The 15,575-nt window shown below is 28.3% G+C and overlaps 1 protein-coding gene across 1 annotated transcript; it reads right to left on the bottom strand.

Moving 5' to 3' along the window:
- Positions 1–5,834: 5,834 nt before the first annotated feature.
- On the bottom strand, positions 5,835–9,906 carry LOC136087124 (zinc finger MYM-type protein 5-like). The gene is made up of 2 exons (XM_065809630.1): positions 9,860–9,906; positions 5,835–6,309 (listed from the first exon to the last, which is right to left on the bottom strand). The coding sequence occupies exons 1-2, from the start codon at positions 9,904–9,906 to the stop codon at positions 5,835–5,837; spliced, it is 522 nt and encodes a 173-aa protein (XP_065665702.1).
- Positions 9,907–15,575: the final 5,669 nt, after the last annotated feature.

The following is a 15,575-nucleotide window of genomic DNA, read 5'->3' as shown; positions in this document are numbered from 1 at the left end:
GGACAATTTTCGAAGAAAATATTAAACTGTTTCATTAAAATCAATACAAAATAGAAATATTTTTGTGAATCGTACACTGTAATTATAAAGAACATGAAGAAATTTGGCTTTCATCTTCCCAATATGATTTTAGCGTAAATAAACGGTCTAAAAATCAAAAATTCAATATCGGGAAATGGGGTGGCTCCGGACACTCGAAGATTAAGATGATAAAAATTGAAATTTCGACATTAAGGTTTTTAAAATGAATGGATAACTATGTAAAAAAGCTGCTTAATTATATTTTTTTTTTTATTTTAAATAACAAAACGAAAAACAACAACTATTAATAAACTATTTCCTATACACATGTAAGCAATGATACAACTACTATGATTAGTTATGAAGAATCAATTACTAATCTTTCTTATTTTGTTTAAATTATTGTCAACTGTAAAATTAAATCATATTCAAATCATTGTCTTTTAAAAAAATTTAAAAAAAATTATAGTTGTGGCCATACAATGCAATCAGTCAACAAGGAATTTTCCAAACACATTGAATAATACCAACGACCACAACGTTCACAACCAGTCCAATCAGTTAAAACTCTTCTTCGCTGATTTCATCGTTTTCGTCATTATCTTCATTTCCACAGATGAAAGAAAGACCAGTTTCAATATTTTTAACAACAGCATTTAAAACTGCCCCAGATTTAATGTTCAACTTATTGCCCCTGGGTTTTTTTGTTTCATATGAACCATGATGAGACATTACCAAAGTTGTAACCGAATCATTTAAATTGGATGCTGTTAATGCACCAGGTTCCTTGTGTTCAGGAATTCTTTTTATAGCCTCTATACGGTTTATTGGATATAGCCCACACGTAATAAAACCAGAAACCAAATTCTGACACACTGTTTTGCAATTTAATTGATAAACTTTTTAATAGAGCTGGAAAATGCTCCGGCTGGAAAGCATCCAGTTTTTCTGCTTTGTTTTCTCCACTTATAAGGTACATGTTTCCAACAGCGCTTCATTGGACCAAAGACAGATATATCTAATGGCTGCATTAAATGTGTTACATTTGGTGGCAACATACCAAGTAAACATTATGCTCCTTAGTAAATTAAAAAACGTCTGGATTAAAATGAGAGGCCAAATTATCTCCTAAAAGAAGCTTGAGTCCATTAAAATGTTGAACGCTCAGAAAGAAGCATGTTTCAAACCACTTGGTAAATGTCTCCATATCAAACCAACTTAATTTTGTGCAACTGTATATTGTTCCCTGTTACCCAACCTTTAAAAACAATTGATGCTCTATAAACTACTCTAGGTGGTTCTAATACTCCTGAGGTAGAACCACACCACATAATAGATATTGAAATTTTACTATTTTCTTTAACGTTTTCGACATGTCGTCTTCCTCTTCGCACTAATGCAATTTTTTTCCAAGATCATCTGAAAGGTTTGTCTCATCGAAGTGAAATATGTTTGAAGGTTGAATATCACCAAGAGATTCATTAGTTTTTTCAAATTCATCAAAAAAATTATTTATCATTTCTACTCCTAAGTATGATCTCAATCGTTTAATGTTTGAAGCATTTGTAGCAGAAATATTGTTTCGTTCCGTGAAAGAATTTAACCAGTCATTTCCAGGTATCTGCAAATTGAAACAGTTTCGTTACGATTTTTGAGGAAATCAAAAGTCATCATTCTGACTTCTAATCTTCCAATAGAAAACGCTAATCAGAAACAGCCTCCAGCCTTTGAGCAATGATTACCTCATCTGCTTTGCTTATAATTGTCTGGCCTCCAACCTTCTTTAAGGTGGGTTTTCTAAATTAAAACTGTATAATTTTTATTTAATAATCTTAATGATAAACCAGGGTTCGACATGTCCATTGATTTTTTTCTTTGGACTCCCTCCCCTTGCTTAATTTTTATGTATATAGTTGAAAAAAAATATTCATGTAAAACAGTTTCACGATGAATCAAACCATTGTTTTGCACAAAAATTATTATTCATTTAAAAAAGTTTAGCATTACTTTTACTTCAAGAAAGAGCATTTCTTTTCTCTAAAGTGCGCATTAGTTCTCTCTCCTATCATAGATTAGAAAAAGTGTGATCTTAACAACTTCCTCATTGCATTTTTGTGTTTTGAAAAGTTTTTAGAAATCTTTTAGACCATTATTTAAGTCTCGTTTATTCGACAGAGGAAGAGTAATTTTAATAAAAATAATTATGATTTTAAATAAAGAGCTGCTATTTTAATAATAACAAAATAAAAGCAAAATAAAAAATAACCTCAACGAAGTTTATTTACAATCAATAAATAATAACAAACTTAATAAATGATGACAAAAATTTACATAATATTGAAATAATGACAAAAATTAATAAATGATGACGAATGTAACAAAATGAACAAATAATTATGTTTTTAACAACATAGATTGCAACAATGGGCTTTTTTCTTTCGCACTCTCTTCTTCTCTTCTTTCGTTTCTCCTGCGCACTCTCTACTTCTCCTCTATCTTTTCTCCTCCGCACTCTCTTCTCCTCTTCTCCCTTTTCTCCTCCGCACTCTCTTCTCCTCTTCTCCCTTTTCTCCTCCGCACTCTCTTCTCCTCTTCTCCCTTTTCTCCTCCGCTCTCTCTTCTCCTCTTCTTTTTTTCTCCTGCGTACTCTTGTTCCAAATTTTTTAATTACAGTATAAAATCTAACTATGTTTCTCTGTACTTTCTCTTTAAATAAAAGCAGGGACCGCGATTCTAGAACAAGTTCGTTTTTATACTAACAAGGTATAAGAATTGTGGTATATCACTAATAAAATAAACGTCATACGATAAATCTAAAATAAATAAAAAGTTAATAAAATTATATTTAAAAGGAAAAAATATATATATAAAAATTGGACACCCGATTAATTTTTATTACAAGATTCCTCATCCCTTTTTTTATCAAAATGGAAAGTTTCATACAAAGTGTTTTGATACTAAGAAATTCTTGCCTTTGAATGCTTCGTTTCAAAAAAACGTTTTCGTGGCAAGTTTTTTAACTAATAGTGGTCTCTAGATAAGAATAATATATAAGTGAAGCCATGTAAAACTTGCTCATTCTATATATGGTTAGATTTAACCTCGAGATTTATTTATTAAAAACAGATATAGTTCATGAAAATTACGCGTTATTTTGTCAAACGTCAAATGTTTTTCTTTGTGCAATGGAGTCGCAACCTACAAGAATTTCAGACAGTGTGTGTATAAAATGCGCGACTAAATAATACCGATACTTTTTTTACTAAGTCTTTTGTTTTCTTCTGAAGGTAAAATTTAAAATTTTGTTTTTAACATTGATTTCTAAGGCTAACGTCATATAAGCATAAAAACATTTTTCTTTGTCAAAATCTGTTGAGGTTTTTCCTCACACAAAGTTTTTCTAAAGAAGAGACCTTTTCATAACTATATGCGACGGAGAAGGATGGTTCTTTAAAGCAAGGCAGTGTGTGTAACAATCAAAACAATCTTTTCATTAACCCAGCGCCGGCCTTAGCTTTTTTGACAGGTTAGGCAAAACTTGTGAACGTGCCCTTAGGTATATATGGGTGGGTTGTTACCATTAACAACGAGACCAATGCTCTAAAATGATGAACAAGAGTGCTAAAGGGAATATATAGTTTAATGCAAAGAGATCCATATTGTGGATCAAGTTTCTTATTTAATTAATTTTTTATTAAAATTATAAACTTAGACTTTTCATGATATGGGTTTATAGAAATGAGTGACTAAATAAATAGACAACGCAACGCTGCTTTTAAAATAACAAATGTTTTTATTAAACATATAATAAATCCTCTAACTATATAAACAAGAGTTATTAAATTTTAAAATGTAACTTTTCTAGTTTTTTTGTCCGCAAAATCTCTTATCAAACTAGAAAAATCTAAATTTTAAGCTATTTCTTGCTCGATTGATAACATAGATAGAGAATTAAGTCGATCTTGCAACATGGTATTTCTTAAATATGTTTTGATTAACTTCAGTTTAGAAAAACTATGTTCTCCACTAGCAACAGTAACAGGTATTGTAAGAAGAATGCGCAAAACAGTCTATGTATTTGAATATAACTCTTGTAGACAATGTTTTTTAATAAAATTCAGTACAAAAAGTAGTGCCATCTCTTTTGTATTTATTTAATTTTCAACATTGCTTAATTTATCTTTAATAAAAAACTGCACACTTATTAGTTCGTCGCATAGCAAAGCACCATCAATTTCTGATTTTGTATTTACAGTTAATTTTTCTTGTAATTGTTTACACAATTTTAAAAGTTCATTCTTGATGGGCAAATTAATCTTGATGGGCAAATTAATTATCTAAATTATATAAAAAACTCCATATATTTACATATTCATTAAGTTGTTCAAATCTTTCATTTATTGACGACAGACATGTATTTAATAAAGGGTTTAAAAATGTCACTTCAAGTTTCTTCTCGGGATTTTGAATTGGTTCGTCAGCAGCATTTTCATCATTATGACGTTTCATTCGTCGCACACTTTTAAGCGGCTTAAATATTGGATCGATGTTTAAATCTTCAGCTAACTCTTTGGCATCAACCGTTGCTTGTTTAAAGCCAAACGTTCTGTAATTTTCCAAAAATGTGATGCATTTTTTTAACATTTTAGCGCACTGTATTAGATCCATGTCTTTGGCTTGCATTGCTTCACTAACAACGTTTATTTGGAATAGTACATTGTACCATGCAATTAAAGAAACTAAAAAACTAATGTCTTTTAATTGTTCTGCTAATGTTTGCGCTTCGTGTGCAATATCGGGAGTTTTGGTTTCAGTTTCATATATAGTAATTAAAGCATCATGTACGCTGCTTATTTGGTATCGGATGGCTTTGAGGCTCTCAATTTTGGCTTTCCAACGAGTGTCGCATAATCATTTAAGAGTGAAGTTTGTTGTATGACTAAGTAAAACATTCCAGCGTGAAGTTGATGCAGAAAATAATGTGAATAACCTTTGTATTATGCCAAAAACGTTAATGGAATTTAGTGAAGACTGCGCTGCGTCACAAATAACCAAATTGAGAGAATGACTTCCACATAGAAGTAAAAAGCCAAAGGATTCAAATCTAATATTCGCTTTTGTAGACCTATTTTTTTACCTTTCATATTTGCACCGTTATCGTAACCTTGCCTTCGACAAAAGCTTATATTCAGTCCAAAATCTTTTAAAGCTCCAATTATGATTTCTGTTAAACCAAGACCTGTCGTGTCGTTAACATTGAAAAACCCAAGAAAGTGTTCATTTATTTTTATAGGATATTCTGATATATTTACAATTCTAATCGTAAGCGAGAGCTGTTTTTTGTGAGATACGTCAGGAGTGCAGTCAGCAATAATAGAATAATGTGTACTTTTTAGAGCGTTGGATATAATTATCTTAATTAATTTTGATGCCATTATATCTATCATTTCATTTTGAATATTTTTTCCACAGTCATGATCAGAAATATCTCCTTTAAGAGCTAGCGTGGCGAAGTTTAACATGATAGGATTAAATTTAGCGAGTAATTGTACCAACCCTAAAAATTTGCCGTTATTAACTGCATACAATTTATCAGAAGAACCTCTGACGGCCATATTATTTGTTGCCAAGTATAAAGTAATGTTCATCAATCGTTCAAGAGCACTTCGCCACCTTAAACTCTTCTTTTCGATTACTTTTTGTTCTTCTTTATCAATAGTTTCACCAGCTTTCATTCGTATTTCTGTCTCAATCCATAGTTGATAAAAATTTCTGTGTGACTTACTATTTTCGTGAGCTTTTAATGCTTCTGTTTAATTCTTCCATTTATTGAATCCATTTCCGTTTAACTTTAAATTCATGTTGAAATCAAAAAGTTTGCAGCAAAAACAAAATACCGCATCTTTAGAAACTGAGTACACAAGCCAACGTCGTGAAATAACCTCGCCATTTGAAAGTTTTCGGTTGTAATAAGCATTTGAAAAATGTCGTCTTCTATTATCGCGTGGATATGTGTCCAAATTCACTTGTATTGCACCTATATTAATTACATAATCAACAAATTGAATGTTGCGATGAATTGGCCACAAACCAGTCTGAGTAAACGATTGCTGTTCTTTGGTGCGATCATTTACATCACCATCTTGGCCATCATCATTTTTGTTATCGATATCTTTTTCATCGTAGTGAACATTTCCAACTGATACTATTCCGTCTTCTTCATCGCTGGTTGATGTATCACTAAGTACATGCGCAACATTTTCTCCTTCCTTTATTTTATTACTATCACTATTTTCCGATGTAAAATAATTTTCAAGTTTTTTATAATTTTTCTTCAAAATATCAATTTTTTCTGCTTTACGTTTCTGTATTGAGCACCAGATGGTTTCTTATTATTATGAGTTTTAATAACATTTTTTCTTTATTATGAGTACTCTCCATTGATAGCTGCTGACAGTTTCAATTTGTCTAAAATTTTAAAATAAAAGATTACTCGCAAGTTAATAATTCATAAACAATTTCATTATTTATACTTACCTGCTTTTTATTACCGCAAAATTTGAAAACTTGACAAAAACTGAATTTGAATCACAAATACAACTTTAAATTTCTTCTACTAACAAAAAAAAACGCGCTCGCAACTCGTACCGAAAATAATGTTTAAAATTTAAACTTTAAATAGATGGAGCGCAAAATAATTGGCGCCGAGAAAGATACAAGTAAAAAAATGAACAGTTAAAAATTCTTTATGCAAATTATTAATTTTGCATAAAGAATTTTTAACTGTGTAATAATACAATAAATAAATTATTTAAAGAAATTATTATTATAAAAAAAACAAACATTCGAAATAAATTAGGTTGACTTATTTTTTCTATTTATTATATTGTTAAAGTTTGCATACAACGTTTGGCGCCCCAGTTTCCTGGCGCCCTTGGGCGGCGCTTAGCCTCGCCCCCCCCCCTCCTAAGGCCGGTGACGCGAAATAGATTAACTCCCCAAAAAGTTAACTCCCGGTTAAAACATTCTATCTCCCCGGTTAATCTATTTCGAAATAAATTAACCCCTGGAGTTAAATTGTTTTAAAATTTTGCGAAATGGATTAACCAGGGGCTTAAGTATTTCTAACCCCCACTGAAATAAATTAACCCCCTATAATACGCACTTTAAATAATTTAATTTTTAATTTTATCTACATTATTGTGTAAGTATTCTATTTTAAAATTTATTTAAAATATATTTAGTATTATATATATTTAAATATATAATTTATTACATATTTAAATATTTAAATTATTATTATTTAAATATTTAGTTAGCGTTAAATAAAATTACTTTATAACTGTTTGTTTTTGACAAGCCTTTATATATTATATATAAAAAGGGATCAAAACAATAGTATTAGTAGAATAATAGTATTAGTAGAAGTTCGTCCAATACTATAACTATTGTTTTGATCTACTATCACTATTGTTTTGATACTATTACTTCAAAACCATTCTCTTTTGCTAATAATAATGTCTAAGGTTATAGAGTTTATATCTATACTTTCTCTCTCTCTCTCTCTCTCTCTCTCTCTCTCTCTCTCTCTCTCTCTCTCTCTCTCTCTCTCTCTCTCTCTTTTATATACTTATATATATAATAGAGTTTATATGTTATTTATATAGTATATATGTTATATATATATATATATATATACATATATATATATATATATATATATATATATATATAATATATATATATACTATATAATATATATACTACTCCATTATATATATAAGTATATATATATACATACTCCATTATATATATAAGTATATATATATATATATATAAATATATATATATATATATATATATATATTTTATATATATATATATTTTATATACATAATGGAGTTTATATGTTATTTATATAGTATATATATTGTATAGTATATATGTATATATATATATATATATATATATATATATATATATTTTGTCAATAAAGACTCTTCAGAAAAAAAATTTCTGAAGATTCTTTATTGACGAAACATTGTTTAAAAAAATTAAAATTGATAAGTGATTTCTAATAATTTATTATTGCTTTGTTCTTTTAAGAACATTGAGCACCCTAATTTATAAAATACATTTATAATTGTTGTTATAAATATATATATATATATATATATATATATATATATATATATATATATATATATATATATATATATATATATATATATATATATATATATATATATATATATATATATATATATATATATATATATATATATATATATATATATATATTGTCAATAAAGACTCTTCAGAAAAAAAATTTCTGAAGATTCTTTATTGACAAAACATTGTGTAAAAAAATTTCTAATAATTTATTATTGCTTTGTTCTTTTAAGAACATTGAGCACCCTAATTTATAAAATACATTTATAATTGTTGTTATATATATATATATATATATATATATATATATATATATATATATATATATAGACACAAAATCAATTAATCAATATATTTTCACTTTTATTAATCGCATATATATACAATAGTGAGAAACAAATACTAACAGTTATAAACTGATAAGACGTAAGGACCTAGGATGGTATAATTGCAATTATTGTAAATTAATAGTAATAAGAATAAGAATAAGAATAAAACAGTAATAATAATAACAATTGCAATAATACTAGTAAGGGTAGTAACAATTATAATATATTTATAACAATAATAATTGCCATAGTAAAAATAATAATGTTAATAGTAAAGATAATTATACCTAAAAATAATGATAACTATAGTGATAATAAAATAATAATTAGGGCATAGAGGAGGTGTGGTATATTTATGAAGCTTTTCCGACATTTAACATCCAGTCACTCTCAAACTGTCTCTTCCTCCCCCCCCCAATACACACACAAAGACATGCATATTTATTCATACACATACATAAGCACATATATATAAACACATACACATAAATTTATTTATATACACATATAAATTTATATATATAAACACATACACTCACACATACACATATATATACACACACGTATATTAAATAAACATACATAAAAGGGCAAATATACTATATGTACACACATATACAATATGCATATCATACATATACTTATTTGCACACATACATTTGCACAATGCATACATGCACATAAATGTACATTCAGGCTCATACACGCATACAAATATGTCCATATATGGAATAGATAGATAAGGAGGAGAAATTAGTGCAAAAACTAAAGTGTAAAATATTATATATATATATATATATATATATATATATATATATATATATGTATATATATATATATATATATATATAAAGATACAATGAAGCAGTAAGCATTTGCATAGCGTACTTTTTATTTTATTCGTTACTAATATTCTATCAAGCAATATATATTATTTTTTTATCTTAAAAAAGGTAATTTACTTAAATAGAAACAATTAGTTAGGTGATTAGTTTGTTTCAATTAATATAAATGTTTTTGATTGTTTATTTTCAAATAAGTTCAATTTAAAATTTTTTATGTCATTTAAAGTTACTTATAGTCGAAGTACTTATTTTATAAAATATTTCCAATTTATGTTTCTTTTTGAATAAGAATATTGTTGATAATTTAAAGTGTTTTTTTAGATTGCATACTTTTCGCAAGGCTTGAAACCTAAAGACGAAGATTGAAAGGTTTTGAATTTCGAGGCAAAAACTTTTATACCATGACAAGAACTTTAAAAACATCAACCAAATAGATAGGTCATAAAAAAATATTTTAAATATTTTGGAAGTTTGTGAAAAACAACAACTCACATTTTGCTCATATTAGATTCAAATAGAATTAGATTTGTACGAGTCATGTATATGTTATGAAAAGTGCCTGAAAAAAGAAATAAACAACATGATTGAAAAACGTATACGTTGTAAATATATTTTATTTTTTAAATAAATACAATTAAAAAAATTACATTTTTAAACAAATTGCAAAGTTTAAAGTTAAATGATAGTTGTTGTTATTTGAGATTTTCTTCTGCGTTTGTTTCTTGATTTTCTTGGGAAGGCAATTGGTATCTTAATTTCTAGGCAGGATGCCAAATGCTTTCGCATATCATCTTCCTTGTAATAAAAATCTTTTAATCCTAAAGCCCACGTAAAGGCAAATGCAGCAGCAAAAACTCCACAGTCATACGCGTTAGTTTGATGCTGAACAGGTACAACTTTTATAGCGAGGTTTCCACTTTTGTTTACAAATCTTACATATAACTGTCGCATTTGGCGTCGGACATACTCTGATATAGATCCACCAAGACTGTCTGCAAAATAAACGTCTCCATCAAAACATGCTGTACACACCCAGTGATTTAAATCATGTAATATTTTAATTGAGTCATAACGCAAAGCTTTAAACCCTTCTATTCCTTGCGAAAGTAGTGTTGACTGGCATGGTTCCTCATTTGCCGAGTAAAGACAAACGATAGTATTAACAGCATCAATAATGCGGTCATTTAGCCATTCATTAGATTCCAAAATTTCTTTATCTTCTTGTTTTAGATTTAGTTCCTGTATCCACCATGCAACTGGTAGGGGTGGATCTTCTGAATCTAAAATTTCTGTTATCGTTTGATTCAAATGAACATCTTTCAATGCAACATTAAAAGTTGGTGAAGTAATTAATGTAGGTGGAAACCAAAGTTTTAAGTTGCTAGCATTAACAACTTGTTTCATAATTTTTTCTCCAAGTTGAAGTCTGTAAACGCCTTTTCCTAACTCGTCTATGATTTTAAAAGGACCTGTAAAACGCCCAGAAAGCTTGTCACCCATTCGTGTGTCTCGACGACGGTTGTATTTAAGTACCATTTGCCCGATTTTATAGGTTGAAGCTGAATGCTTTAAATCGTACTTTACCTTTTGTTGCGCTTGTGCTTTTTCAATATTTTCCTTTGCTTGTTCCCGTGTATTTTGTAAGGATTGTCCTAGATTAATTATGCGTTGAAGTATGCCTTCGCTTTCATCAACAGAAGCCTTGCATTCATCTTTTTCTAAATCTATTGGAAGACGAGCTTTTACTCCATACATTAGTTGGAAAGGCGAATACTTTACAGATGCTTGAATATTAATGCGGTAAGCAAAAACAACTGGATCAATAAACAAGTCCCAATCGTCACTTTCTTTGTTTATTAGCTTGAGCAAATGTCTTACCAAGGTTTGATTAAATCGCTCCGTCAGTCTGAAAATCCAATAACGTAAAAATTAGTTATACAAAAAGCCATCTTAAAAATAGAAACATTTTTTCTTTCTGTACAAATACCTAAAAGAACTAACGTAAGTTATATACTTGAAGAAACGTCGCAAACGGTTATGTTGAGTAAATTTGTTTAAAGTTAAAAATAATCAAATAATTAATTTACGAAACTCTATATATATATATATATATATATATATATATATATATATATATATATATATATATATATATATATATATATATATATATATATATATATATATATATATATATATATATATATATATATATATATATATATATATATATATATTTATATATATATATATATATTTTTTTATATATATATAAATATATATATATATATATATATATATATATATATTTATATATATATATGGATATATATGTACATACCCATTAGTCTTAGGATGGTATGCAGATGTTTTTTTCATTTGTTCACAGAGATTGTCGACAAGCTGGTTGTTGAATTCTTTACCTTGGTCGTGTAAAATTACGTCAGATGCACCAAATCTGAATGCAAGTTTCATCAAAAATGCATGAACACTAATAGCATTTTTTTCTCGAATAGCTTTCACTTCCACCCATTTTGTAAGATATTCAGTAGCTACACAAATATACTTTTTTCCTTTTTTTGTCTCTTTAAGAGGACCAACAAGGTCAATACCCCATCTATGGAAAATGTGCGTCACTTTAATAGGATGCAATGATGAAGAACCTGGTTTGTTAACACGATTTACAATTTGACAAGGCGCACACGTACGTATAAAATCTTGGACGTTTGCTGCTATACAAGGCCACCAATACCGATCGGTTACTTTAGCTATTGTTGCGGTTTGACCGAAGTGACATCCGCCGATAATTCCATCGTGCAAAGACTTTATTATATTTTTTTGTTCATCTTTATCAACAATAACTCTTCCTAATTTGCTATGTGCACCCTTACTCTTGTGATAAAGAAAATCTTTTACAATCAAAAAAGAAATAGCCTTTTGCCGCAGACGTCTTTTTTGTGCTTTATCGTAACCAGGTGGATACACTTTATTTGAAATATAATTTTTCAAATTCATATAAAATTCTTCGTCTATTTATCTTCAGTTTTGTGTGGGATAATGTTATCACCCAGATCTATGTTTTCAACATTTAATGTGCCTTCCATGATTGAGAGTGTTATGCAACAAAATAATTCTATCATATTTTTATACTTTTTCAACAATTTATTTTTATTTTAATTGGTCAATAATAAATATTATTTACGATAAGCTTTTTAATAATTGCCAAATGTTGTTTGCAAATATTAGGTAAAAATATTTTTAATTATAAAATTACTTCGTAATGGTTCTTTGTCGGATGGCAAGACTTCCGAAAACTTTACATCTTTATGTACTGGAATCCTTTATTGGTTAGCAATAACGATTATTTACGATAATTTTTGTAATAATTGCCAAATATTAGACAAAAATATTTTTAATGATAAAATTACGTCGTAATAGTTCTTTGTCGGATAGCAAGACTTGCAAAATTTACATCTTTATCTATCTGAATACATCGTCAGCTAAGAACCAAGAGGTTGTATCTCCATTTTTTGTGTTTTTGTGTGCAAGAAAATCGAGTTTTAAATTTTGATTTGTAAACACATCCTGCCAGAAAGTTTGGCTAAATGTTCAAATATTTCCTAAATGGTCTGACTTTTTGGCTAGATTTTTTGGTGGACACAGGCCCCATTGAATGATGATAATCTATTGAGAATAAACAGATAAAACTCAAAATATGAACACACAGCCTCTTGGTTCTCAGTTGACGACATGTTGCTCATGCAATCAGTTGCAAACATTAATTTATTATATAGCAACATATGTTAAATTAACTTTTGAATGTCTTGGTCACATTCGAAAAAAGCATTTCAATACACTTTCAGAGCTTACTCCAAAATATTATTGAAATTTATTTATTAAAATGTGAATACTTTTGATTCTAATAAATATTAATAAGTAATGAACATTTAATTACTTATTTAATTAAACGACTTTATCAAATAAAACATAATTAAATATGTTTATTATAACGAATTTTAACAAATAATGTTCAGGTTATTTTTGTTGACATTATACCAAGATTTTACGAGCTTTCTTAGCAGCAAAGTTGGAACTAACAATATCGTACCTATCTTTCTTCTCCAGATCTGTTTCGATTGAAAGGATGAGACGGTCTTTAAAACATGCCTGTCCTATTGTAGCTCTTTATTTGTCAGAGCTATCTTGGTAAAGGATCTCTCGTCTTCAGCCAAAGGTAATAGCAGGATAAGAAAAACACCAAGATAGATAGAAATTTCCTTCAAATCCTTTTCTAAAAATGCAATTTTTTATTAAGCATTTTTCCTGCTGATAATGTTATTCTTTTTCGTCTTCTGATGATGACTTAATGTAAAACATACCTTAAAATCATTTTCCTTCGCACGGGCGTTTGAAATAGAGTATTTTTAATACAAAGAAGACAATATGCATAAGTATTTAGCGTGACGCTAACAAATATAGATTAATTGCTTTTCGTTTAAAATCAAAAGCAAGCGCGGAAGAAAATTGTTAAAGTAGGAGTGCACCGATGCTTACTTTTGGCCGATACCGATGCATTGGCCCTAAATTTTAATAAGTATTCTGTTTTTTTTATTTACAATAATATAATTTCAGGATTATTTAGGATTATTATATTATAATAATAGGATTATTTTCAAATATAATAACATTTTAGACCTCTCGTTCTTAGCAAGAAAATCTTTAGGAGCTCCGCCTTCTTTTGTGTTTAGTGAAAAACTATTTAGTATTTATTGCTATAAATATCTTATACTTTATTTTCACTAAACATTAAAAATTATACAACTTATAGCATAAGTTGTATAATTTTTAGGGTGTTCTTATAATTTAGAACTCTAAATTATAATAACACACTAAAAAAGTTGGAGTCGCTGATAGAAAAAGTTCAAAAAATATTTTGAAAAGTTTATTGGTCGCAGATATGCCTATATAATAACTTAGGCTTATAAATTGCATTCGCATTTGTCACATTTATATGTTTTCTTACAATATAGAAACAAATAATAAAAAAATGATGTTCTTAAAACAATCAGCATCAACCGTTGGCAACCGATGCTGATGTATCTACTAAATGGTCGATGCCTTGCCAGGCCGATTTATCCCTAGATATTTGTTTAAAAAACTAAATTAGATTACAAGTAACAGTTTTCATATTATTAATTTGTGTTAAATTCCGTATCAAAATCTACTTTTTTAAATTTCCTGGTGATCCCCGGGGGTATTTTTATGGGAGTCTGCTACCCCCATAAAATACCCCCAGGGATCACCAGAAAATTTCAAAAAGTGGGTTAGGCAATATTTCCTGAACCCATCATATAGCATGAACATTATTATTAATCTAATGTATATATATATGTATATATATATATATATATATATATATATATATATATATATATATATATATATATATATATATATATATATATATATATATATATATATATATATATATATATATATACATAGATATATATATAATAATTAGAAAAAAATCACCCATAAAAAACTTCACACGCATCAGCCACACACACACAAACTTATTATTATAAAAACTGAGTTACATAATTTAAACATCTTTTTTATTATTTTGCTTTACCCTATATATGAATTTTCAATGAGTAAAAAAAAATATTGCAATCAATGGCAGATGAAGAACATAAAGTAAGGGGTGGAGGGGCGGAAAAGGAGATTTTATAATTTGGTGATCCAGACAATCTAATAGGGAGGGTCGATTTTCAATTTTAATAATTTGTAAGCAATCTAGCCCATATTTTAATATTTTCACTTCACAATGTTATTTAAGTTTAATGTCACTTTCAAACAGCATCCCTAATTTACTTAGGTAATGTTGTAGTGGTAAGTGCGCTTGCTTTATAAGAGAGAGGCTCGGAGTTCGACTCCCACCACGTCCCTGGAAGTACCGCGCTCAACTTAGTTTCTCCGCGCAGCGGTCTTGCTCGTAAAAAAAAAAAAGAGTAGCCTCCTCGACTGTAGTGACCCCCTCGGGCCTTGAAGAGGTGAATAATTAATCAAAAAAAAAAAAAAAAACTTTAGTTTTTAAATAACATGCTGTGTTAAATATAAAGATTTATAAAAAACAAAACTCAAAACATATAAGGATCACCCATCACCCCCTTCTTAATATAGATCTACCTTTGTAATTGTAATA

The sequence above is a fragment of the Hydra vulgaris genome, chromosome 11, assembly GCF_038396675.1.
Source record: "Hydra vulgaris chromosome 11, alternate assembly HydraT2T_AEP".
NCBI lineage: Eukaryota > Metazoa > Cnidaria > Hydrozoa > Anthoathecata > Hydridae > Hydra > Hydra vulgaris.
This window is presented reverse-complemented; position numbering and strand designations above follow the sequence as displayed.

Coding starts and splice junctions, on each gene's coding strand:
- LOC136087124 (XM_065809630.1), bottom strand. CDS start 9,906: ATGACTCGTACAAATCTAATTCTATTTGAATCTAATATGAGCAAAAT. Junction 6,310..9,859: donor GAATCTAATATGAGCAAAAT/GTGAGTTGTTGT, acceptor ATCGGAAAATAG/TGATAGTAATAAAATAAAGG.